This window comes from Rana temporaria, chromosome 5 (genome assembly GCF_905171775.1).
Source record: "Rana temporaria chromosome 5, aRanTem1.1, whole genome shotgun sequence".
Classification (NCBI taxonomy): domain Eukaryota; kingdom Metazoa; phylum Chordata; class Amphibia; order Anura; family Ranidae; genus Rana; species Rana temporaria.
The window spans coordinates 147,596,164-147,623,993 of NC_053493.1; the positions used below are offsets into that span (position 1 = coordinate 147,596,164).

At 40.1% G+C, this 27,830-nt stretch overlaps 1 protein-coding gene across 2 annotated transcripts in view; it reads left to right on the plus strand.

Moving 5' to 3' along the window:
* The first annotated feature begins 33 nt into the window (after nucleotides 1–33).
* TBX20 (T-box transcription factor 20) overlaps nucleotides 34–27,830 on the plus strand; it is a 70,903-nt gene continuing 43,106 nt past the window's right edge. The window contains exons 1-2 of one of the 2 annotated variants that reach the window (XM_040353234.1): nucleotides 34–543; nucleotides 7,035–7,269. In XM_040353234.1, coding sequence (XP_040209168.1) covers nucleotides 417–543; nucleotides 7,035–7,269 — 362 coding nt within the window. In that variant the 5' untranslated portion in view covers nucleotides 34–416. The remainder of the gene's footprint in view (nucleotides 544–7,034; nucleotides 7,270–27,830) is intronic. The other variant, XM_040353235.1, reaches the window with a different exon arrangement.

Here is a 27,830-nt window from a genome sequence, read left to right on the forward strand (position 1 = left end):
GTTGTATTTAGGTATAAGCTGTGCACAGTGCAGGCTGTCTGTGTCCTTCAGTCTTGTAGACATTTATCAGCTGGATCAGGCAGATGTGACGCACAAGTCCTGCTATTGGCCAGGGAAGAGATATGATCTGTGTGGCCATCAAATGAAGGAAGTGGAGGCTGAGATTCAGCACAGAGTGCAGCATCAGCTCCAGCCAATCGGCGGCGATCCTCCCAGGCTACTAAGTTCTGTCCTAATGCCAAAGCTTCTCTCCTGCCAGTATACACCAAGCCTAGAGGGGAACTCACTGCTGCCACACTCACTGACAGACAATATGTTTCTATAGAAGAGCTTCTGACACCTTCCATCCACAGGATCATCGGATCTACAGCCGCCTTCCCACTGCTTCTGACTTATAGGAGACAAGAGATCCCAGCATGGAATACACAGCTTCTCCCAAACCTCAGCTCTCCTCCAGGGCGAACGCCTTCTCTATAGCCGCACTCATGTCCAGTGGTCCAGGCAAGGACAAGGACACCTCGGAGAGTACCATCAAACCACTGGGTGAGTAGCCTGCTCAGAGGGACAACTATATACTGACATATATGGGGGGATAGACTCCCCTACACACAGTACACTCACCACTGAACAACTGACATATATGGGGGGATAGACTCCCCTACACACAGTACACTCACCACTGAACAACTGACATATATGGGGGCATAGACTCCCCCACACACAGTACACTCACCACTGAACAAGTGCCTTTAATATAGACTGGCCTTATGTACAAAAAGTGGACTTACAACTGTATTTGGCAAATATATTATTATTATTTTACAGGTTTTATATAGCGCCAACAGTTTGTGCAGCGCTTAACAAAATAAAGGCAGACATTACAGTTACATTACAATTTGGTACAGGAGGAATCAGAGGGCTATATATATATATATATATATATATATATATATATATGCATATATATATATATATATATATATATATATATATATATATATATATATATATATATATATATATATATATATATATATATATATATATATATATATATATATATACATTACAGTTACATTACAATTTGGTATAAGAGGAATCAGAGGGCTATATATATATATATATATATATAATATCGTGAGAGCGAGAGAAAACATTTGACAGGAAAGTGGGAATAGACCTATATTCACAAAGTAGACTCACAACTACACAAATGCCTTTAATATAGTCTAACATGCATGCTGTCTGGGAATATGTTATGATATTTTGTATATATATATATATATATATATATATATATATATATATATATATATATATATACAGCTATTTATCTATCTCTCTCTATTCTCTCACTCTACTCTCTCTATTTATATTCTCTCTCTCTCTCTCTCTCTCTCTCTCCCTCTCTCTCTCTTCTCTCTGTGCTCTCTCTCTCTATTTTTTTTAATTCTCTCTCTCTTTATAAATATATATATATATATATATATATATATATATATATATATATATATTCAGCTATTTATCTCTATCTATTTCTCTCTCTCTCTCTCTCTCTCTCTCCAGCTATCTATCTATCTATCTGTATGTATATTGTATATTTATATATTCGCAGAGGCAGCTTGAAACCCATAGTATTTGTATTATTGTAAATGTATACAGGCATGTTTCTCTCTCTAAATATATATATATATATATATATATATATATATATAGAGAGAGAGAGAGAGAGAGAGAGAGAGAGAGAGAGAGAGAGAGAGAGAGAGAGAGAGAGAGAGAGATAAATATGCCTATGTAGATATAAAATAATATAAAATACTATAGGTTTCAAGCTGTGTATATATATATATATATATGGAGAGAGAGAGAGAGAGAGAGAGAGAGAGAGAGAGAGAGAGAGAGAGAGAGAGAGAGAGAGAGAGAGAGAGAGAGAAAAGATAGAAATATGTCTATATAAATATACAATAATACAAATACTATGGGTTTCAAGCTGTATCTGCTGTAATATACATATACTGTGTGTGTATGTGTGTGTGTATATATACATACATACATACATACATACAGCTTTAGGAGCTGAACAGAAAAGGTGCAATGTATTATGGTCACCATAGGAAGCAATGCGGGGTCACCCGATTTCCCTGGAAAAGTGAAGGAAGGAGTTCCCAGTCTAGCTCAGTGAGACTGGATTTTAAGTCCATCCAGTTCGGGTCCAGGGGGCTGTTTTATAATCCTTTTATTTTGGCTGTGTTAAGCGAATACGGGTGTATAAACGATATCCCAAGTGTTTTTTTCCCGAGGATTTTCCAACTGCCTAGCTGTGTTTATGAATCATGGAAAATGATTGTATGTTACAGCTGACACTAATGTGTGCATAGTGATATGTAGAGCATTATTATCATCAGAGCTCTAATATAGGAGCGATCCAAAGTTTTACATAACTTGTAAGGGAAAGTTCCCTACTGGAAATGTCCATAGTGTTCTGTACAATCAAATTGTTTTCTGTATCATTCGGTCCCTGGCTCTATAACTGACAATCACAGTGCAAAAAACAAAAAAATAAAAATAATGTAAAAAAAAAAAGTCGCTTACATTTCGGCTGGTCTAGATATTTTGATATATTTATATTTAAACATTATTTTGATTGTGTGCATTTTACAGTTTTAAGATAAGAACTCTCTAGTGCCTTTTAATTATTCCACATAATAAAATTATTATACTCTATATACTTATTCTGCAGTGGTATTACTCATAATACAAAGGCACAAACAAGATGATAACACTGGTCCTGATACATTCAACAATATTCTAACATTCAACAATTATATTCTGATACATTCAGCAATATTCTAACATTCATATTCTGATACATTCAGCTATTCTAACATTCAACATTCATATTCTGATACATTCAGAAATATTCTAACATTTAACATTCATATTCTGATACATTCAGCACACTTCTAACATCAACATTCATATTCCGAAACATTCAGCTATTCTAACATTTATTCTGATACATTCAACGCTTTTCTAAATAACATTCAACATGCAATAAATAACAGCATGTATCTCATAATAATAATACTATACTATAATCTATACTTTACAGATTATGCGATGCATCTGGTTAATACAAAGCCCGAATTGCACTGGTTCTAATACATTCAACACTATGCTATATAAAATTACTCTCCTTTATGTCAAATCATAAAATACTCTATACTGTTTAGATTCTGCAGTGCTTTTACTGGTTGATAAAAAAAAAAGTACTGGTTCTGATTCATTCGACACTATTCTACAGCATTTCCCTTTATAACAAATAATATACTCTATACCGTACTTATAAATATAAATAGTATTGGTTCATTCAACACTGTTCTAAATAACTATATTCCAATGTATAGCAAATAATTGTATATCTGTGCTCATTCCACAATGTTTCTACTAATTCATACAAGTAGTCTCCTTTATATCAGCTATTATATTTGCGATTTACTAATACTGGTGCACACCGAATCTGGTGCCACTGTGCATAGTAACCAATCAGCTTTTTATTGCCAAAGCTTAATTGGTGATTTTGCACGGTTGAACCATGTACACCAGTAGCAAGTCTCCCTATTTTTATTTTTATTTTTTCTGTAGCGTTTTTACTGATTAGTATAAATAACCAGATTGACATTTTCCTGATTTATTCAACAAGACATTTTAAAATAATAATATTCCCTCTTTTATATCAAATTATATATTCCATGCATACCCTGCATTGCTTTTACTAATTAGGATATGCACAGAACACAGTTTTTTATTTTTTATTTTTTTGACAGTCAACACAATATTCTAAATAATAGTTCCTCTTTTCTTATTAAGAGAATTAAAAAAATAATGTTTGTGCCATTCTCACTCTTCAATGTTTATACATATTAATACAATACACAGATAATACTAGTTCTGAAACATTAAATACTAATAATATCCCTTTTGTGCATTTTTATTTTTTTAGCTTTTTTAACAATTTTTTTTCTTAGATATACATTTGCTAATAATACAGATGTTACTTTAAAATGCCTAATAGTATCCAAGTGTGAAATGAGCTATGCTGAGCCCAGTTTGATATTCTGTCCTTCCAAACCAAGTACAGGTGGAGTAGATTAGTAAGAATTGTATGTCTGAAGACAATTACCTTAGAAGAATTGCACTTCATAGAGGATTTTGTTACCATAGTATAAACATAAAACAATAAAAAAAAAAAAATTAACATATAGGTGCTCATGGGCAATTCTAAGTTAAAAGACCAATGTGGAGTGATTGCAATATTCTGGTAAGTAAGGAGTAATTCATGTAATTACTGTATTCAGTATATGAATTTCTTTCTTTATTACACGTCTTTTTATTTAAATGTGTCTCTACATTTATATGCAAACATATTTTCTCTGTTAATTATGCCTTAGAGAAAGCAAATAAAAGCAGATTTAATTAAAGAATAAGGGAATGTATATACTATATACTATCGATACATAAATTAATCTCATCCAGTTTTTAGCTACAATATTGTCAGTGATAGGTGTTCTTTTAAAAGACACATTCTTCATACCTGACCTGATATTAGTGCAATTAACTTGAAAAGTGGAGGCATAAAGAAACTTAGGCTTCTGTAATGTAACTCTTAGGAAACTTTAAGCAAATCACTGTCTAGGTCTATTAAAAATGTCCCCCAAAAGGCATATTAGTGCTTAATGTCCTGAATGGAATAGGCTGCAACATTTGTTTCTCAAAAACCACATCATAAAAATTGCAGTTAAAAATATATGAATGATGTGTATTTAACCATTCACCATTGTTTCATTTTCTGACATTAAATAAATATATATATTTGTTATATCTTGAGAAATGTTCAGATACACTGAGGCTATATTATTTAAAAATGATTCAAATATTCTTTGTTACTATGGTATTTTACTGTAACTAATTTCCAATGTAATATATAAACAAATATCCTATAGTAGGGTAGCTGCTCTTTATTTTGTTTCTTTCTTTGTTTCCTTCTTTGTTTCTTTGTTTCTTTCTTGCTTCTATAAAAAAAATCTTATGAAAATATATTTTTTTAATGTGGCATTACATCTGTTATTAAAATAAATCTATGTGTATAATAGTCCAGTGTACTTGACCAACTGGCTAGCACATTATGTACAGTAAGTGATCATAGCACATAAAAAGTTTAGTGTAGACCTGGTCTGCTAAGGAAGGGACTTAGAAAATGTTCTTTTTTGAGTAAATCTGCAGCATTCAGAACATTTCAAATGTGCATTTTAAACAGGTCCCTTGGCACACTGAACTAACTTTCTCCACAAAGATGTATACCAATTGCTGCTGTAGATACAGTACTTTGACAGCGCCACCAGCAGTCATTGAAGAATTGCTAAACCATATGTGTGCAGTAACATGGAACAACCAATCAGTATTTGCCTTACATTGCTCTTTTTTTAGTAAAGATAATAGTAATTTATTATGCATCTCAGAATTATCACTTTAAAATATATCCTTTATATTTAAGAGGTCCATTTATTCCACCATGTACAGAGGTAATTCAAGTGTTTTAAAATCCTGGATTACACTGATATAGTATGTTTATAATGTTGCTTTCTCTTTGCTTGTCCGATAATTTTATGGCACGTGAAATGCTTTTCGCTTTACTGCTTTGATTGGACTTGGGCATCATCCACTCCAATGTTAGTAGTTGATTACCAGTTGAAGAACTGAAGGTATGTTTGCTTTGGGCCTCCAGGCATGAGCTTTTCTCTTTTTTTATTCCCCTGCATGTGATTGGGTATTTCAAGTAAGCAACACGTGGGGGGAGATTTACTAAAACCGGTGTACACAAAATCTGGTGCAGCTGTGCATAATAACCAATTAGCTACTAGGTTTTATTGTCAAAGCTTAATTGAACAAGTTGAAGTTAGAAGCTAATAGGTTATTACGCACAGCTGCATCAGATTCGTGTGCGCCAGTTTTAGTAAATCTCCCCCATACTCACTCCATGAAGAGAAATACAATTTTTAGTAAATCAACCTCTAAATACATAGTTGAGTAGAATAGGCACTGTGCAAACTAAAGTGAGTGACAGGGGAGGGCTGGGGTGCAAGTCCAGTCAAGTGGCCCATAGAGCCGGTGGTGTCAAAGTGATGGATCAGGAAAAACAGTCTAAGGTTTTCCATGAACACAAAGGTGGGGAGAGGACAATGTGGCCCTCCTGAGTGAGCTATCCTGTTCCGAGAGAAAATGTAAAGCCCCGTTCACACGATCAGTCCATCCGATGAGAACGGTTTGAAGGACCGTTGTCATCGGTTAACCGATGAAGCTGACTGATGGTCCGTCGTGCCTACACACCATCGGTTGAAAAAACAATCGTGTCAGAACGCGGTGACGTAAAAACACAACGGCGTGCTAAAAAAACTAAGTTCAATGCTTCCAAGCATGCGTCGACTTGATTCTGAGCATGCGTGGATTTTTAACCGATGGTTGTGCCTACTAACGATCGTTTTTTTTCCCATTGGTTAGGAATCCATAGGTTAATTTTAAAGCAAGTTGGCTTTTTTTTAACCTATGGTTAAAAAACCTATGGGGCCTACACACGATCGGTTTGGACCGATGAAAACGGTCCATCAGACCGTTGTCCTCTGGTTAACCTATCGTGTGTACGAGGCCTATTATTTAAGATTTTTCTTGGTCCTTTCATGTTATTGCAATGGTAACACTTACATATATGTTATAAATTATGGGTTATGTTGGCAAAACATTATGCAAGCCTTTATACAATACAATACCCATCTATGGGAAAAGGGGCACTTTCTGGTCCACTTTCAAACATATCTCTCACTGACTTGAATGGAATAGACACTAATGCACAGCTTTTATCTTTCTCATCACCAGCCCAGTATATTCAATTGCTTTTAAATGAGAGAGATTTTCCAGGTCTGCTGCTTTGTGTCCTCGTTAGTTCAGTCACTGATACATTTTCTTTTCCTTTGTGTTAGAACAATTTGTCGAGAAGTCATCCTGTGTTCCTTTGAGTGACATATCCATCGTGGACCCTCATGGGGATTTCAGCAGCAGCAGTCCTGCCTCTCTATGTACAGAACCTCTTATCCCTACCACTCCCATCATCCCCAGCGAAGAGATGGCTAAGATTTCCTGTAGCCTGGAGACCAAGGAACTGTGGGATAAGTTCCATGACCTAGGGACGGAAATGATCATTACCAAGTCTGGCAGGTAAATTAACTTTCCTAAAGTATCAGAAATGTCACTTCCAGGCAGTCAGGCATGCATTTTATATACTACAGGCAATTCAATGTGATGCATCATTATCTGATTTCAATTAAAAATCTCTGTTTACAGCTTACAAACTCTTAGGCCCCGTACACACGACCAGTTTCCTCGGCAGAATTCAGCTTCCGACCGAGTTTCTGGCTGAATTCTGCCGAGGAAACTGGTCGTGTGTACACTTTCGGCCGAGGAAGCCGACGAGGAGCTCGACGAGGAAATAGAGAACATGTTCTCTATTTCCTCGTTGTTCTATGGGAGCTCTCGCCCCGCCGAGCTCCTCGGCGGCTTCAGTGCTGAACTGGCCGAGGAACTCGATGTGTTTGGCACGTCGAGTTCCTCGGCCGTGTGTACGAGGCCTTATGCCTTGTACGCACGATCGGGCTTTTGCCCGGCCAAATCACATCGGAATTCCATCGGAGTAAAATAGAACATGTTCTATATCTAAACTCAGACGGAATTCATCGGAATATCCGATGAAAAAACTCAGATGGGGCTACACACGATCGGAATATCCGATGGAAAAAGTCCGTCTGAAATTCCGATCGTGTGTACAAGGCATAAGGTTGTTCTTTGCTTCATAGCACACATTATGACATATTGGAATGAGTATTGAAAACAATGGAATGCATTTAATAGGTGCCCCAAAGGATGAGCATATCATCTTTTGAGGCCCAACACATGAACAATATAGCAATAAAAATGACACGACATCCATTACACATAATTTGTTGCTGACGTGATGTTCTGGGCCTATGCAATACCATAGAAAGAAAATTGACACAACACTAAATATCTTCCAGGAAACCCTGGCCAATCATTTCTTGAAAGCTAGAGACTAATCCCTACCTCCAACTGAGTTAAAAGCTTTACCTAATTTTGAAGCTACATACCTCCATTAGTGAAGGGATCTGTAAAAATGAAAACATACCTGGCCTTATACAGTAAAGACTTGGTCATATATAAAACATTACGCAATATCATTTTGAGGCTTAAAAATCTCCCGACACCTCCACAATTATGTTAGAAATTTGCATTCATTAATGTACGGCTCATGATGAGACGCAATGCAATTTTGATGGCAAATATTAATTTTTAAATGGCAGTTAAACCAATCACAATCCTTCAAACCTAGTAATTAATTTAAATGAATTTTGTATCTGTGGTCAAGAATCAGACATAACAATGTATGCATAGCAAAATGTTATTTATTTATATATGTACTGCATTTATACAGTGCTGACATATTACAGAGTATTTTTTTTTCAATCAATTTTTTTTATTTTTATCATCAATAAATATTAATTACAGAAAATATTCATTACAATAAATGCATCAAATAAAGTTCATTACAATATAATTCCCAGTGGATGCATGAGATGTTTCCATTTTCCATAGGTAAGCGTACCACTATGACAGCTAGAACTAACAAAATAGAAAAAATTAAGATATAAATATTTAACTTAGACTTAGTCAATTTGAGTTTCATATTGTGCATATGCCTAATCAAAGTTAAATTAGAACCTCACTCCTCCTCTGACACCCCTAAAGGGATCACACTGTGTCCGAGGAGTTATGAGAGACCTTTTCCCTATTCTCAAGCAATTACAGGGTATTTTATAGGGAATTTGGAACCATTCACATTGTATAAAGCAGTGGTCTCCAAACTGCGGCCTGGGGGCCAGATGCGCCCCTTTGCTTGCTTTTATCCGGCCCTCAGGGCATAATTTCTCCCCCGTAATACTAAAGGCGGGGCACAATTCCTCCCAATAACACCAACAATTGGGCCCAATGACACCAAGGATAGGGCACAATTCTTCACAATTACACCAACAATTGGGACCAATGATGGTGCACAATTCCTCCCAATAAAACCAACAATTGGGCCCAATGACACCAACAATGGGGAACAATTCCTCCCATTGACACCAACAATTGGGACCAATAATGGTACACAATTCCTCCCAATGACATCAACGATGGGGCACAATTTCTCCGGCTGATGTGGAGAAATGTTCTACTCCCAATGGCAACAGTCTGGCCCCCTTAAAGTCTGAAAAACAGTAAACTGGCCCCCTTGTTAGAAAGTTTGGACACCCCTGGTATAAGGGAAAGCCCATTAATACAAGTTTATGAAGTGTTTAAAAAGAACTACATTTTAAAGCAAAAAAGCTTATGATAAAACAAACATACAGTAAAACCTTGGATTGCGAACCATAATTTGTTTTACAGAATAATGCTTGTAATCCAAAGCACTTGTATATCAAAGCGAATTTCCCCATAAGAAATAATGGAAATTGAAATGATTTGTTCCACAACCATTTATTTATAGGTCCTTCAGTTTATAGTCCATATAAAAAGATTATAGCAATGTGACCAGGTTGTGTGACCATAAAATGTCCATCCACAAAGGGGATTAGAAGCAAAATCCAGTAAGAGCTACAGAGTAAAAAAGAGAGGCGTCTAAGTGTAAAAATATGTTGCTAAATGTTGTACCATCATTAAATGTAACCATATTGCTACACTTAGAGGCGCCTCTCTTCTCTTTTATGCTCAAGTCAAAATGTATTTAAAAATGTTGCTTGTCTTGCAAAACGCTCTCAAACCAAGTTACTCTCAAACCAAGGTTTTACTGTATAAAACATTTTGTTTGAGCAATTTAGCTGTTGCAGGCATTGCTGTGATTTTCTTTTTTTTTTCTTTTTAACATTCTGTAAACTAAGCCTAGGGGGTTAATATAATAGATTATTTGTCCTGGCTTCACTCATTCTTTTTCTTCAAAAGGTAAGTCTGGATTCACACCTTTTCATATGTGTTTTTGTGTGTTTTTACATAAACTGTGTTCATGCATTGACGTGTTTTAATACACATAGGTGCGACCAAGTTCTCAATGTTATAAAAAAAAATGTGCCAATGAAAGGAGCCCTGCAGCAGATCTCTGATCTGATCTCTGATAAAATACCATGTTTTTTACAGAATCAGGCAGAAATCAGTGCCATCCATTGACTCTCTATAGCTTTTCTGCTAGGGTTTGGTTTTCTAAGGAAAATGCTTACTTTGTTTAGTGAGTTATATGAAGATGTGTTCACACCTAACCACATGAAGGGGAAAGAAAAAAACAACACAAGACGTGCTCATGATGAATAAATAACTAAACACAGTAACTCTTTATTCACTTTATTGGCAATATTAAAGCGGAGTTCCAGACTTTTTTTTAGGTTTATTAAAAGTCAGCAGCTACAAAAAGAGTAGCTGCTGACTTTTAATAAACAGAAACTTACCTGCTCCACGGTCCAGCGACGCGGCTGCCCGGAGCTCCGCTCCTCTCCCCCCCTCTCAGGCCGGCGCCTCCATTCATAGTGTGGGCACCTGGCCGTAACAGCTTTCGGCTTCACGGCCGGGCACTCACTGTGCATGTGTGAGTTGTACTGCGCTCCACGAATGGACAGGCGATCTCCTGGGACCTGTCACGTGTGCCTGGAGATCGCCTAAAGGGAGGGGCCGCCTAAGGCGAGAAGAGAAGTCGCAGAGGCGGTCCCTGGGCGAAAGTAGGAGGTGGGACAGAAAGTCCCACTCCTTCCGAAGCGCCCACTCCCCCCCCCAAAAAAATTACATTACATGCCAAATGTAGCATGTAAGGGGGCGAAGAGTGATTAAAGCGGAAGCTCCAATTTTGGGTGAAACTCCGCTTTAATTTAAATAATGCATGTTGTTTTAATATAGTTTTCTGTATGAATCTTACCTAACAGATTACAATTACCTACTGTATATATTAGTTTTAAGGGGAAAATACAATACATTTTACTATAAAAGAGGCTAAAACATAAAAAGCTTTTTAAATCTATTGTTTTTTTTGTTCATTTATGCTGTCACTGCCAAATAATCATGTGGAAAATCAGGGGGTCACCTGATCAGGGGGGTTGTCTCTTTATTTAAACCTCTGACTCTATAGATTAGAAATGTAGACACCCAGGCCATTGTTCTTGCTTACAAAAATATATGAGGATAAATAAATCTGTACTCTGGGAAAAGTAAAAGTCCTCCCATTAAATGTGGTTGTTCATGCATTAAAGGGTTAACTGCCCTTTTATGTCTAGGGGACTGGGTAAAGCATTTTTGTTTTGTTACACTCCGTTGGTTGGCTGCCCCTGATGTCATCAGGACCAATGCAGATACCATAGCTCTGCTTTGGGTGTGAGGATACAGAGGGACAGCCCACTACCTCAGCAACCTTGGTGTCAGTGGGAGGTATAGTGTCTCATCATTGGTGTCAGTAATAATGCCCCATTACTGGTGTTAATTGGAGGTATAGTGTCTCATCATTGGTGTGAGTAATAACGCCCCATCAGTGGTGTCAGTGGGAGATATTGTGTGCCCATAATTGGTGACAGTGGGAGGTATAGTGTCTCATCATTGGTGTGAGTAATAATGCCCCATCATTGGTGTCAGTGGGCGGTATAGTGTCTCATCATTGGTCTCAGTGGGAGGTATAGTGTCTCATCATTGGTGTGAGTAAAAATGCCCTATCATTGGTGTCACTGGGAGATATAGTGTCCCGTCATTGGTGTCAGTGGGAGATATAGTGTCTCATCATTGGTGTCAGTGGGAGGTATAGTGTCTCATCATTGGTTTCAGTGATCATGCTCTATCGTTGGTATCAGTGGGAGGAATAGTGCCCCATCATTGGGATCAATGGGAGGAATAGTGCCACATCAATATTGTCAGTGGGAATAATAGTGCCACATCATTGGTGTCAATAGCAGGAATAATCCCCCAAGAGTCGGATAAAACCAAGCAAAGGGCCACAGTTTGGAGACCACTGCCCTAGACTAAATGAGCATTTAACCCTTACAGCGTGGGCACTTTGCCACTGCAAGGGAGAGCTTTTATTGCTCCCAGAGATGAGCTTAAATTGTGGATTCCCTGTTATCGGTATAACTACAGTATACCTCTTTAGATCAGGCCTGACATTTTGCATAGCTGATAGCTTTTCAATACCCTGGGGTCTGTTACAGGTTTAGAATTCCTGGAAATGTGTACTGAATGTATTTCTGTATTGTTCTATTATCTAGTTGACATCAAGTACTCCAAGTTCAACACATCTTCTTTAATTTTGACTGTTTTTAAATTTTTCTGGATTTTTACTTTTATATGCATTACAGTTAGATCTTACTAAAGGAATAGTGTCTACTTGACAAATGGAATGTTCACTTAGCTTAGTGCTTAAGTTAAAATTGTTTTACCTTTAGTCATACAATAATATCCAAGGACATGTTTTTTTTCTTATAGCCCTCACCCATGATTGGCTATTCAAAGTGAACATAGCATCCTCTTATTTACTAAACTAAGTGTACAGTCTTTATTCCTACAGTACATCAACCTCATAGTATTTGAAAAATACTTTTGGGCTATTGCAGAAGCTTACTATTTGTTTTATCCTATCCGGTCAAACACAAAAGTAATATTCTGAACTAGGGTTAGCTTAAGCAAGTACAATGTCATCGTCAGGCTGAGCAGTTCCATAGTTTCCAGTATTATGTCATGTTGAGTGAAGCTATAAATAATCTGGTAGTTTCTAGTACATTCTATTTATTATGGAAGGATTAGCTCTCTTTTTTTTTTTTTTACCATGTCAAGATAACCTCAAGGTAGCTGTGCATTATACTCAGATTTTAAAAGAATTTAGCTAGGCTACTTAAAGTTATGTCAAGGCAAAAAAAGACATATGCAGTACATCATGCACTTTTCCACATTCCCTTTTATGACCCTGCAAGTACAGTAAAATACCTGTTGATCTGCCAGAAAAGCACTCACCCCTAAGTCCTATTGTGGGCTAAAAACACACAAAAAATGTTGTGGTCTGAGTGGTGTCAGCCCTGCCCAGTTTTCTTTTATTAAACTACTCAGACCCACCTACTCACCCATCTCTACAACAAAAAGGCTAAAGCTGGCCATAGGCAGAGAAGAAATGTACTCAATTCCCCCATCAACACAGTTAGAATTGAAGGGGAATTCTTCCCGCAGAGCTATTGTGTTCCCCAGGCGGGGGGCCAGGGGCAACCCACTATAACAGCCACTAGAAATAACCACATGTAAAATCCGGCAGGCTAGTTGTATGCAGGTTGATTGATCAATTAATTTGGGTACATTCAGCTTGCCCATACATAGTTCATATCTCAGCCGGTTGAGATTTGCACCGTCTATGGCCGGCTTAATCAATCTGTAGTCCAAGATAAAAATTAGGTGGGCTAATTACTCTCCTTTAGATAAAACAGTTGTTTTGCACACAACTTTGAATTTATGACAAGACCAACCGGATTTTTGTTGCACTTAAGGCGCATTCATGCTTGCGAAAGCACCCACAGTTTGATTACATGCCAAAACCCTAGCTGGGGATTGCATGATTAGCTGCGAGGGGCAGCCCCATTGAAAGCATTGGGAGGCTGCTGGCTTCAGCAGCTAATTGCACTCCCTTGCATGTAATTGCTCATGTAATCTCTCATGCTCAATGACTCTCATGCGATTGCTGCATGAGCGATTACATGCAAGTGACCACAAGTAGCTGAGGGACCTAGAAGCCTCCCATTGCTTTAAATGGGGATGCCTCTCGCCACTAAGAGCAGGAACCCCTGCTGGGGCTCTTGTAAGTGTAAATGCACCCTTATCTAATTGATATATAAAAAAAACATTTTTAATGGTATATTTAAGAGCCACAAATAAGGGGAGTTCCCTGTTAGGGTTTCCATACACTTTAATGCCATGTTACATTCTAACTGTTTTCAGACTTGACTAAGTCAGGAAGTTTTTCTGCATAAAGAAAACTGGCTTTAGGGTTAAGGTGACCAATAATAACAACGATCCTCATTTCATGTTTTACTTGCAATAATCAAGGTTTCTCAAGGTTAGTCCTGCTTCTTTTGCACATTAGCCCTGAGGAAGGAGAAGACTTTTTCCCGAAACACGTTGAATTTATTTGATGCACTTAACCAATAAACATTTCAAAAAGACCTCTAAATAATAAACATTTAATGGGCTCCTCAATACCCACCTCTGAGTTTTGCAATAATTAAGCCATTTATGGCTTCCTGGGGGTTGATAATTTATTGTAATATTTCCCTACAAACAGACCTGATTCTTCAAATACCCATGCACAAGAAGGCGCAAAACAAACCATGTTCCCTACTGTCATATGAGGCAAGGTGTGCAGTAGATAATGGTACTCTGCTTATCTGAAGACAGATAGATACAGTATCTTCCCACAAAAAGTTTTTTGGTAGACATCTGTCACCTTGACCACATGCCATTACAGGCCCTCCAAAGCTATCCTCCTTACCTTCAAGTCATCCTTTCCAGTCTTTATATTTTTATTAGTCTGTTTATTATAGGATTTTAGAAACTACCTTTCACATGCCTGAAGCCCACAATACAGTTTTATTAAGAGTTCCATTATAATTGGTTATTTAGTCATTTTTAAATAAGACAGTGGTGTCAGGAAATGTTAAATTAGAACTAAAGGCAAAACTTTTTTTTTCATTTTGGATAGAGCAAGGGAGGGTTATAACCCTGTCAGGTTTTTTTTTTTTTTTTAAACCATCTGTATTCCATTGTGGAGATTTCCCTTCCCTTCCTGTCCCATAGCCAAACAGGAAGTGAGAGGAAATACCTCCAAATTAAGGGAACTCCTTGGGGACCCCCAGGTCACCAGAAGGAGTGTCCCCATTGGAAGATTTTCCCGCCATTACTTTTCTGAGGACAACTAAAAATTTGGGATTTTCTTTTACTTCCACTTCCAATGATAATGGTAAACAGGACAAATAGAGAGGGTGATTATCCTTGACTTAGGCACAGACAGCAATAAAACTAAAAAACTTTCTAATCTCTCTTCACTCTATCTAAAACTAAAAAAAAAAGGTTTTGCCTTTTGCCTTAGCTTTAAGAAGCAGCAAAAACTGGGACGCTTCAGTCTAGAAATGACTGAAGTTCTGATTTCTAATATACATCCCAGCGTTGAATCAGAATTTCCCCAACTATTACAAAACAGACATAACAAGGAAACATAGTTGTATTTTTTACCTTAATAAAAATATTATGTAGTTTATAATGTTTTCGGCTCCATGCACACAAGCATGCCGTGTATACACGATCTGGCTTTTGCCCGGCCAAATCACATCGGAATGGCAACAGAATTCCATCGGAAAAATATGTTCTATATCTAAAATCCGATGGAATTCATCGGAAATTCCCGATGAAAAAACTCTGATGGGGCTACACACGATCGGAAAATCAGATGGAAAAAGTCCATCTGAAATTCTGATCGTGTGTACGGGGCATTAGGCTTCACGTACACTGCTGCTGCTAAACGGACGTTTAGGAGCAGTTGGGCAAATTTTTTCAGCTGCCCCCGAACTCTCCTCTATGCTATTTTATCAGTACATGTACACAGGGTCATTTATATTTGTTTCTAGGCAGTTGAGTTAAAAGCATTTTTTGGAAAGCAAAAAATGCATTCAGGACGAATGTTCAGAAGGCATTTGAAATGCCAAATGCCTGTTACAGCTTGTAAAAGCGTATAAACACGGTAACTCGCATTTAGCTGCGTTTCGTTTACAGGCGTTTTCATTTTTGACTATTTGCACACAAAAACAATAAAAATAAATGCTTCTAAACGCAAACGTGGCTAAATGCAGCATGTAAACTTGGCAAAATGGAAGTTTTTAAATATCATTTACTACCTGTCAAGTAAAATCGTTCAGGGCAGGTTTTAGAAGCTATTATGAGCAATTTATTTTCTGCTCCTGGAAGCTAATAGTGAAATCCTATGTGTCTATGCACACTATTTTATGCTATAAGCAAAATAGTTTTTGTAGCGTTTTGTGGGAGCATTTTCCCGGCAGAAAAAAAACACAATACACTCTAAATGCTACTAATTAAACGCCCCTAACAGCTTTTTCAAGCCTTTTGTTTTCTCTTTATGTACTGTAAATATGCTAATGAAAAGCTAACACTCCTAAAAACTTCTAAAAGCTACTAAAACGCTACTACAAGTAAATGCTATTGTCAGAGTTTTCATGCAGTGTTTTTTTCTAGCGTTTCTTGAGCTTATTAAAAACTATAGTGTGCATGGAGTCTTATGCCCCATACACACGATCGGAATTTCCGATGGCCTAAAACCTGATGGAATTTTTCGTCGGAATTCCGTTCAAGCTGTCTTACATACACATTGTCAGACCAAATTCTGACCGTATAAAATGCGGTGACGTAAAACACTGCAACGAGAAAAATTTAGTTCAACGCTTTCGAGCATGCGTCGACTTGATTCTGAGCATGCGTGGGTTTTTTCTCCGTCGGAGTTGCACACAGACGATAGGAATTTCCTATAGTTTTTTTTTCCATCGGAAAAAAATAAAACATGTTCTATTTCTAAACACAGACGAAAAAAAGTCACATGGGGCCCACACACGATCGGAAATTTCAATCGTGTGTATGCTGCATTAGAAGTTAGCCAGAAGATAATGAGATGCTCCAAGGTGCCCTTGGGCATTAGATGATTGTCATCCAATCCACCTATCTCGGAGGGAAAAAAGCTGATCATCCAGGCTGGGCTTACCTGGCCAACTGCTAAAGTTCTGCATAATGCCTGAATTCGGAATTTGCACTTCGGTGTGGCCTTACTGAGGCTGTTCCAAAGAGTTGAAAATAAATTTCTTGATTTAAAAAAAAAAAATAAAACTTTTAGAAAGTTCTCTGCTTTCTCTGCAAAGGTGCAAGCCACCGTTTAAAGAAAAGTATACTATTACAGCACTACCCCTAATGTAATATTTATGTGAAATTCACATTTTTCATGATTAGTTAAATTTTTTGATTATTTGTATTAAATGCAGATTTTTTTAGATTAACCTTTATAGGCAGTGTAGCTTATGAAAAAGATTGTATTGAGCAGCACCACAAAGCTGCAATTGCAAATTGTATCTATAACAAACATTTTGAAACAAATTGATATAAACAGTAATAAACAAGCAACTTTACATTATAATGTCTTCTACATACAGTATATGTCTACTTGACGTGATTATAGCCGTACTGCTTGGACCTTGAAGAAGCTTGTCCTGAAAAATTGTATGTTAGTGCAAATAAAAAAAGGATCACGGACAGTACATATATGTCTAAAATATTATAAGGTTACACATATTTTAAAGCAGAGCTTCAGACTTTTTTCACATGATAATCCTGCAAACACCGCACTTCCTGTCCTTGGATGACTACACTCAATCTCCTACAGAGGGGGCCATGGTTGCCCCCAGGCTGGATTTCAAACATGTTTGCCTTTGATTATCTCCATTACTTAGGGGGGTTGATAGGATTAGTAGTTTAAAGGCAGTAAGATACAATTTTTTTTCTCTCCAGCTCACATGAAGTGACAAGGACAATAACATTCTGACATTAGCAACATATATTTACTGTACTTTCGGAAAATGTTGTAGGTCTAAAAATAAAAACGAATGCAGCCAAAAACATCTAAGAACTTCCAAGCGGCAACACATTTTTTTGTTTTTGGGTTAAGTTATCATTTAGGTGATTATTTTTCTGACTTTTTGGCTTTAAATCCCTTTTCCAATATTTCCCAAAAAGTTGATGGTGAGAGCAATTTCTTTTACAATGGATTTGATCTGCCAAGTGCAGAAGTGGAACTTACTGATTGATCAAAACTATGGTATTGTGACTTGCACACCTTTGAATCTAGGTACCCACATGGGCTTGTAATACAGACATAAGGCTGGACTCTCAACATGAACCTTTTGGGGCAGATCCATGTACAGCGGCGCATCTGTACGCCGGGCACAGCGTATCTAAGATACACTACACCGCCGTAACTTATTTTTTTTATTTCGAATCCTCAAAGAATTCGCGCTGTAAGTTACGGCGGTGTAGTGTATCTTTGGCGGCGTAAGGGTGCGGGATTCAAATGGATGTAATGGGGGCGTGTTTTATGTAAATACGTTGTGACCCGACGTAAACAACGTTTTTTTTTAACTGCGCATGCGCCGTCCCTGGGGGGTTCCCAGTGCGCATGCTCGAAATTTAACCAGAACAAGCCAATGCTTACGACGGTGACGTCATTCTACGCAAATTCCTATTCGCGAACGACTTACGCAAACGACGTAAACAATTCAAAATGCTAGGCGTGAACGACGGCCATACTTAACATTGAGTACGCCTCATAACAGTAGCTTTAACTATACGCCGGAAAAAGCCGAACGCAAACGACGTAAAAACAATGCGCCGGCCGGACGTACGTTCGTGGATTGCCGTAACTAGCTAATTTGCATACTCGACTCGGAATTCGACGGAAACGCCACCTAGCGCCCGCCGAAAAATTGCAGCTTAGATCCGACGGCGTACTAAGACGTAGGCCTGTCGGATCTAGCCGAGATGCCGTCGTATCTTGTTTTGAAGATACAAAACAAAGATACGACGCGCAAAATTTGAAATTATGCGGCGTATCAAGAGATACGCAGGCGTAATATCTTTGTTCATCTGCCCCTTTGTTTTTTTTGGAAAAGTCTACACTTCGCATCATAGGTGTGCGCACAGGGTGTGCCTGGTTTACTTGGGCACACCCTAATCACCCTGTGTGCCGCAGATTCCCCCTGTTTGGACCCATGGTATTTCACTAAAGTCCTCTAATGATGCTCCTAAAAAAATGAAAAAAAAAATGAAAATTCTGTAAAAATAATAAAAAACTAAATAATAAAAATGAAAAAAAAAATGATACCATCCACTGCTCTACCAACACCAACCTCTACCCTACTGACACCGTCCACTGCTGTACTTACATGGTCAATATTTATACACATGCACACACGTGTGTGTGTTTGAGCTTTGGGGTGCACACCCTAATGCAATAGGCTACGCACACCTATGCTTGACATTTGTCTCATGAATAATAAATAAACTACTGGATGGGCATAGATGGTTTTTAGCATTTGTTGTCAGCACTACAAAAATTTGACCATTTTTATAATCTTTGTATCTAAGTGGACAATGGGCAGCTTTTAATAAAAGAAGATCCAACATCTGTCCTGTCATTGTCACAAAGCCCTTCTGGCAGCTGCAGCTCAATGCAGTCTCCTTTACATTGTTTCTCAAGTAGACTATGCAGCTAAGCAACAGAAACTTTCCAGCATGATGGATTATTATTGGTTTATAAACACTCACATAGTGAATTTAAGGGCATTTTTTTTACATTTTAAAGGACTGAACTGAAATTATGGGTGCAATTATCATTAAAGTATAATTATAGTATAATTAAAGGCAAACTTGTATTTATTTTTAGTTTTGGATAGAGCGCAGAGGGATTTGAACACTTGTCAGTTTTTATTGCTGTCTGTGCCCCCCATTAGGGAGATTTGCCCTCTCTATTTGTCTTGTTTACCATTATCATTGAAAGTGAAAGTAAAAGAAAATCCCACATTTTGGGTTGTCCCCAGAAAAGTAATAGAGGGGAAATCTTCCAATGGGGATACTAGTTCTGGTGATCTGGGGGCCCCAAGGAATTTCCTTCATTTGCAGGGAATTCTTCATACTTCCTGTTTGGCTATAGAACAGGAAGTAAAGGGTAATCTTCACAATGGGACACAGATGACAAAAAAGTCTAAAGCAGTCTATATTAAGCAATATATTAAGCTGAGTGATGTCGTATGCCCCGGGGGATAGCACAGGCTATCCCCCGGGGCATACGGCGTCACTCAGCTTAATATATTGCTTTGGCTGTCTTATCCTTGAGGATTCTCAGTACACTAGTACTTGGATGCAGGTCTGATGCACTTGGTTGCATTACATTGGATACTTACGTGTCTCTGCCATTCCCCCTCTGGACCGCCCCGGAATCAATGTTCATATATCTTTGAACCACTAGAACCCGTTTACACCCCCACAACCGACACCCTAGATAGAGGGAGCGTTTTAGAGTGTTTGGAGATATTTCTGGCCCTTTCCTTCTATATGGAACTCTCTTCTATGATCTTTTCGACATATATACATATGATCTGGATTTTTCTAAGATAATGAAATGCATTTTTCTACTATTACTTTCTTCTGCTCGTCCTGAGGAAGCCCAATGGCAAAACGTGTAGATGATGCACAGAGGATATTTTCTATATCATATATCCTATATGTTTTTTTTATTGATTTGCTTTGTAAAAAAAAAAAAATGTAATAAAATTAATATTTTTGATATTCCCGTCTTGCCTCTAAAGTCCGACCATCAATTACCACTTCTTGAGTAGTTGTTTCTCTTTTTGTCTTCTAAATTTACGGATGTGGCAATGTGAGTGCTCCCCCCTCTTTCCCATTTTTTGATTCATTGTGTTATAACCATTGACATGCATGCTGTAGGGTATGACTTATCATATGACAACCACTCTGTCCATGATGGATCCAGTTAAGAATCAGGGGCCCTGATTCATCGAACTGCAGTGGCATATTGACAGAGAAGCCACTTTAGAATGCCTTTTGTGCATTTTACGTTTAATAAATCAGATCTACATACAGTGCTAAAATATTTATATGTTTGTTATTTATCTCCAGCTACCCCCTTTTCTTTGCAGATGGCAGGGATAAAGCAGAGATATATACAGTATATACAATATACAGTGTATACTGTGTGTGTGTGTGTGTGTGTATATATATATATATATATATATATATATATATATATATATATATTTACAAACACATAGTATACACAGATCAGCCACAACTTTATGATCACCCAATATTGTTTAGGTCCCCCTTTTTGCCACCAAAACAGCCCTTACCCATTGAGGCATGGATGTCACTAGACCCTCTAAATATATGCTATTTGAGACTATGGAGCCCAAGTCAACACCTTGAATTCATTTAAAAGCGGAGAGTTTAGTGGGACTTTATATGAGGAAATGACACAGTCAATTACCTCCATCCCTGTTATTTGTAAAAAGGGAGAGCGAAGGAGAGAGGGACTTTAAATGAAGTGTGTGCGGGAAAAGCTTGAAATGGTAAAAGATGATTGAAATAGATTATGATCATTTATTACTTTCATATAATGTATCGTACATGACTATATTACATTATTGAAGAAGATCATAATTATACAATGCTAAATACTTAGATAGATTCAAATTCATATCAACAAAGACACAGAAATTATAAAATTGGAATACAAAGACTTTTATGGAGAGCTTAAAACACTTCAGAACAAAAATCGAGATATGCAGACACAAAATGCAATATGGGGTATTGTGGTATCATATAGTTGGAGCATGACGTTGTTAGCTCTACGCGTTTTGCGACTTTAAGTCGCTCATCAGGAGCAAAGATGCATTGTGTTTCTGTAAAAACAAAAAAAGAGATTTTTAATACAGCTTACCTGTAAAATCTTTTTCTTGGAGTACATCACGGGACACAGAGCGGCATTCATTACTATATGGGTTATATGGAGTACCTTCAGGTGTAGACACTGGCAATCTCAAACAGGAAATGCCCCTCCCTATATAACCCCCTCCCACAGGAGGAGTACCTCAGTTTTGTAGCAAGCAGTATGCCTCCCAAAATGGTCCTCAAAAAAAGAGGGGTGGGAGCTCTGTGTCCCGTGATGTACTCCAAGAAAAAGATTTTACAGGTAAGCTGTATTAAAAATCTCTTTTTCTTTATCGTACATCACGGGACACAGAGCGGCATTCATTACTATATGGGATGTCCCAAAGCAATGCTTACAATGAGGGGAGGGAGAACATCTCCAAGACAAAAGGATTTAATTTAGAGATATACTCAAATCATAATAAATCCAACTTAGTTGAGAAAAATAAAAATTTTTAAATTTAACTCGAACAAGAGGAGCCCCCGGAATCCGAGGGTCTCAAACTGCAGCCTGCAGCACTGCCTGCCCGAAGGCAGTATCAGTATTCCTTCTTACGTCCAATTTGTAGAATTTTGTAAACGTGTGGACAGAAGACCAGGTTGCCGCCTTGCAAACTTGAGCCATAGAGATCTGGTGGTGTGCTGCCCAGGAGGCGCCCATGGCTCTAGTAGAATGAGCCTTTAATGATACTGGAGGAGGCAACCCTTTCAAGCCGTAGGCCTGAGTGATTAATTGCTTAATCCACCTAGAAATGGTGGACTTTGCAGCTGCCTGCCCCTTCTTGGGCCCATCCGGTAGAATGAACAGCACATCTGTCTTCCGGATCTTCTTTGTAGCATTAAGATAGGCCTTCATGGCCCTGACAATATCCAAGGTATGCAGCAACCCTTCCTTTCTGGAAGTAGGTTTAGGGAAGAAGGATGGTAATACCAAATCCTGGTTCAAATGAAAACTGGATATGACCTTCGGAAGGAAGGAAGGATGAGGGCGGAGAACGACCCTGTCCTTATGAAAAACAAGATATGGTTCCTTACAGGATAAGGCTGCCAGCTCCGAAACTCTTCTTGCGGAAACTTTGGCAACCAAAAATACTAACTTCCTTGTCAGTAGAACCAAAGGAATATCAGCCAACGGCTCAAACGGTTGTTTCTGTAAACTTTGACAGAACAAGATTTAAATCCCACGGACAAAGCGGGGATTTAACTGGAGGTCTAATACGTAAGACCCCTTGAAGGAAGGTCTTAACCAGCGAGTGGGTGGCCAGCGGCCGCTGAAACCACACTGACAGAGCAGAAATCTGTCCTTTGATTGTGCTTAATGCCAATCCTTTATCCACTCCTAGCTGGAGAAAACTTAATACTCTATCGATGGTAAATTTGCGAGAAAGCCATCGCTTGGACTCACACCAGCCTACATAGGCCTTCCAGACCCTGTAATAAATCACCCTAGAGACCGGTTTCCTGGCTCTGATTAGGGTAGAGATTACTTTCTGAGACAGACCTCTACCCCTGAGAATCAGGGATTCAGCTTCCAGGCCGTCAAATTTAGATGCCGTAAGGCAGGGTGGAGGATCGGACCTTGCGATAGCAGGTCTGGCCGTAGAGGAAGAGTCCAAGGGTCTCCCACTACCATCCTTAAGATTAGTGAGTACCATGCCCTTCTGGGCCATGCTGGAGCTACCAGGATGACTGGTATGTGCTCCACCCGGATCCTGCGCAGCAGGCGGGGTAGTAACTGGAGCGGGGGAAACGCATAAAGAAGTTTGAACTGATGCCAAGGGCAAACCAACGCATCGGTTCCGCAGGCCGTCGGATCCTTTGAGCGGGACATGAACCTGTCTAGTTTCTTGTTGAGTCTCGATGCCATGATATCCACGTCCGGCACTCCCCATCTTTGGCAGAGTGCTTGAAAGACTAGTGGATGCAGAGACCATTCCCCCGGCCATAGAGTCTGGCGGCTTAAGAAGTCCGCCTGAAAGTTGTCCACTCCTGGAATGAATATTGCCGATATGCAGGGCACATGAGCCTCTGCCCATAGAAGAATCAAGCTCACCTCTCTCTGAGCGGTTTGACTCCTGGTTCCCCCTTGGTGATTTATGTGTGCCACGGCCGTGGCATTGTCTGATTGAATTCTCACCGGGAACCCCTGCAATTTTGACGTCCAAGCCCTGAGGGCTAGTCGAGCAGCTCTGAGCTCCAAGATGTTGATGGGCAACTGCTTCTCTGGCTTTGCCCAAGTACCTTGGCGAGTGCAACCATCCAAAATTGCTCCCCAGCCCGTCAGGCTGGCGTCTGTGGTCACTATCTTCCAAGCCACTGGGCTGAAAGACCTCCCCTTCAGTAGATTCTGAGGGTCTAACCACCAACACAGACTTTGTCGGACTCTTGATGAGAGCGGCAACGGGATATCCAAGGCCTGTGGCCTTCTGCTCCATGCTGACAGGATGGCTGCCTGTAGGATGCGAGTGTGGCTCTGGGCGTATGGTACCGCCTCGAATGTGGCCACCATCTTGCCTAGTAACCTCATACATAGGCGAATAGTCGGTTCTTTCTTGCTTAGAACCAGTAGGATTAATTCCTTGATGGCTTTTACCTTCCTCAGAGGTAGGAACACTCCTTGTTGTTCTGTGTCTAATCTCATGCCGAGATATTCCAACTGCTTTGTGGGCTGGAAAGCTGACTTTTCTCGATTTAGGACCCAGCCGAACCTCTCGAGGTATTGGACCGTGAGGGCCACTGCTCGCTCCAAGCCGGGAGACGAGTGATCTATGACTAGGAGGTCGTCCAGGTATGCTAGGATCGTGACCCCTTGGATCCTTAGTTTGGCTAGGATTGGAGCTAGGACCTTCGTGAACACCCGGGGGGCCGTAGCCAACCCGAAGGGAAGCGCCACGAATTGGAAGTGACGCGAAGCCACCATGAAGCGTAGATATCTTTGATGTGGCTGATAAATTGGAACATGAAGGTAGGCATCCTTTATGTCTATGGACGCCATGAAGTCGTCCTTCTGGAGTGTGGCAGCTGCTGACCGCACGGATTCCATCCGAAATGAGCGGATCTTTAGATATGCATTTACCATCTTTAGGTCCAAAATTGGCCTGACATCTCCATTGGATTTTGGGATGATGAATAGGTTGGAGTAGAAACCCAGCCCCTGTTCCAGGACTGGTACCTCTACTATTACTTCCTGGGAAAGTAGATGATCTAATGCCGATCTTAATGCGGCTCCCTTTTCCGGATCGTTTGGAATCCTCGACTTCTGGAAATGAGGAGGAGGAAACCTTAGGAAATCTAATTTGTAGCCTGTGGCCACGGAAGACCGTACCCACTCGTCGGGAATGCTGGCTTCCCAAATCTCTGAAAAGAGTCGCAGCCTTCCCCCCACCTTCGTGGGTGGGGGCGCCCCTTCATAAGGTTGGCTTGGGGACTGGTTTTGCTGGTTTGCGAAACCACTGCCTTTTGCCTCTAACAGCCTGTCCTTGTGATCTGCTGTTGAAGCCGAAGTTTGCTTTTGCAGGAGGCCGTCGATACTGCTTGGCATTAGAGGGCCCCTGCCCAGGGGAATACTGTCGTTTAAACGCAGGTCCCTGAACCTTCTTCTTAGTTGGCAAGAGAGTACTCTTGCCGTTTGAAATGGTCTGAATGTATTTATCTAGGTCTTCTCCGAAGAGTCGTCCTCCATGGAAGGGGAACCCTACCAGGAGCTTCTTGCATGGGGGCTCAGCCTCCCAGCTTTTTAACCATAAGAGTCTTCTCATATGGATAAGGGATAACGATAAACGTGACGCTTGCTGGATAGAATCCTTGATTGCGTCTACCGTAAAACATATGGCCTTAGGGACATCCGAAAATTTTTCTGCCTGCTGGGCCGGAATAAGTTTAAGCATCTGCTTAAATTGATCCGATAATGCTTGAGCGACCCCAATCGCAGCCACAGCTGGCTGTACTACTGCCCCTGCAGTAGTGAAGGAGTTCTTAAGTAGTGCTTCCAAGCGCTTATCAACTGGATCCTTGAACACCTGTATGTTTTCTACAGGGCATGTTAACGATCTGTTAACACATGAGATGGCTGCGTCCACTGCAGGAGTAGCCCATCTTTTGGAAAATTTTTCTTCCATAGGATATAGGACAGAGAACCTTTTAGGTGGTAAGAAGATCTTATCTGGCTTGTTCCAATCTTGGAACAAAATTCCCTCTAATAGAGGATGGATCGGAAACACAGCATTGCTTTGAGGCGCCCTCAGTGAGCCCAAAGCTGAAACCGTCGATACCTGGAGATCTGGTACTGGCAAGTTGAATGTCCTATGGACCAAGTCCGACAATCCTTGAATCCACCAGCTCTCCCTCAGGGAGACTGCCCCAGACTCCTCTGTATCCGGGTCTTCGATCCCTGAACCTACTTGGTCCGTGTCCAAGAGGTCGTCCAATTCCCCTGAGGAAAGGACCTCCTCTTCTGAGGGTCCGCGCTCGGGCGACGGAGATCTATTCCGCTTACTGCCCCGCATAGCTGCGGATATCATTTTTTTTTTTTTTTTTTTTTCCCATGCTTTTCTCATCTCTTTTAAAGAGGTGAGTAATACCTCCTCCGTGACCATCTTAGGGCTGGACTGACCCGCGTCAGCTCCAGCCCCAGATCCCGATGGCCCCAAGGCTCCCTGTAGGGAAAACAGCGGCATACCATGGTACAATACCGAGGTACACCTGCTACCTATTGGTATTTGGAACTATAAAAGTTAATTGTCCAAACACCTGTTTGGGGGATAAAAAAAAATGCTTCCTCTCCCCTAGATGACTTTTTTTTTTTTTTTTTTTTTCGTTTTTGTTTCAAATCCAGGAAAGAAAAAACATTCTGTCCCCCTGAGTAGTATTGCAAAGAAAAACTATGAGATGGAAAAGAAACAGCCTATTTCTAGGCTTGACAAAACAGTCCTCTGAAGACTGCAATATCCTTTCTGGCCACTGTGTGTCCTCGGCGCCCCGTGCTGCCACTCTGGTCTATGTCCTCAGTTCCAAAGTATTGATGGAACAAACAAGGAAGGGCCGCCCCTTCCTTTAAGCCACTGACCCGCCCTTCCCCCCCAGCAACCTCAAACAGGAAATGCCCCTCCCGACAGGGGGAGGGGGGGGGGATTTTGGGAGGAAGGGACCTCTCTGTTCCAGCAAACTGCGGCCTGCAGCCTGGAACCATGAGGAGGCCAGCGTTTTGCCTGCTTGCAGGCTCTGAGGAGGAAGACTGAATGGAGCATCGCCTGGAGGCCTGCAGGTAAGCAAAGCTCTCTGACACACACATATATTTTTATATAACACAGGCCCCACTCAATGCTTTTCCAACACTACAAGGGAGGTCACATCTTATGGGGAATAATACATAGAGAGCCATCCTATCTTTATGATATGTGACTAGTTTGCCAGATGCAGTGCATAACTTTAGGCATGTCCCCTGTGACCCCCCAGAAAAAAACCTGCTAAGAACCAAGTTCCGCAAGTTTTCCCCTCACTTACCTGCTCCATGCCGCAGGACTTTGCCAAGCAAGAGGCCCAATCTTCCCCCATCTCCGTGGGGATGTCTAGACCTTCAGGCCCTGGGTTCCTATGAAGGATCCACTGTCCTGGGCCCATATAGCACCCTGGCAACAGAAAACTTTAGGTACCCAAAGGTTTCTAAGTTCTGGGCCCAGGGTCCAGCTCTCTAAAAAGAAAAGCATTATGGGCTATACCCCAAGGGTTTGGGGTCCGGTTACTGACCACTTTAGCGCTGAGGCTTTTTTGGACAGAACCGGTAGCTCACCTAATCCCAAGGATGCGGAGGCAAGCTAAACCATGACTAACACCTAAGACACTGGCGTAAAAACTGAGGTACTCCTCCTGTGGGAGGGGGTTATATAGGGAGGGGCATTTCCTGTTTGAGATTGCCAGTGTCTACACCTGAAGGTACTCCATATAACCCATATAGTAATGAATGCCGCTCTGTGTCCCGTGATGTACGATAAAGAAACACAATTTAGGCTGGTTCAGGGCATCTGACATTCTGGGGACTGTGAGCAATCAAAGTCCCAGTTGGTACTTACCGGGGTATTCCCAAGTAGCTGGCAAGATCTACGCATATTGGGGTC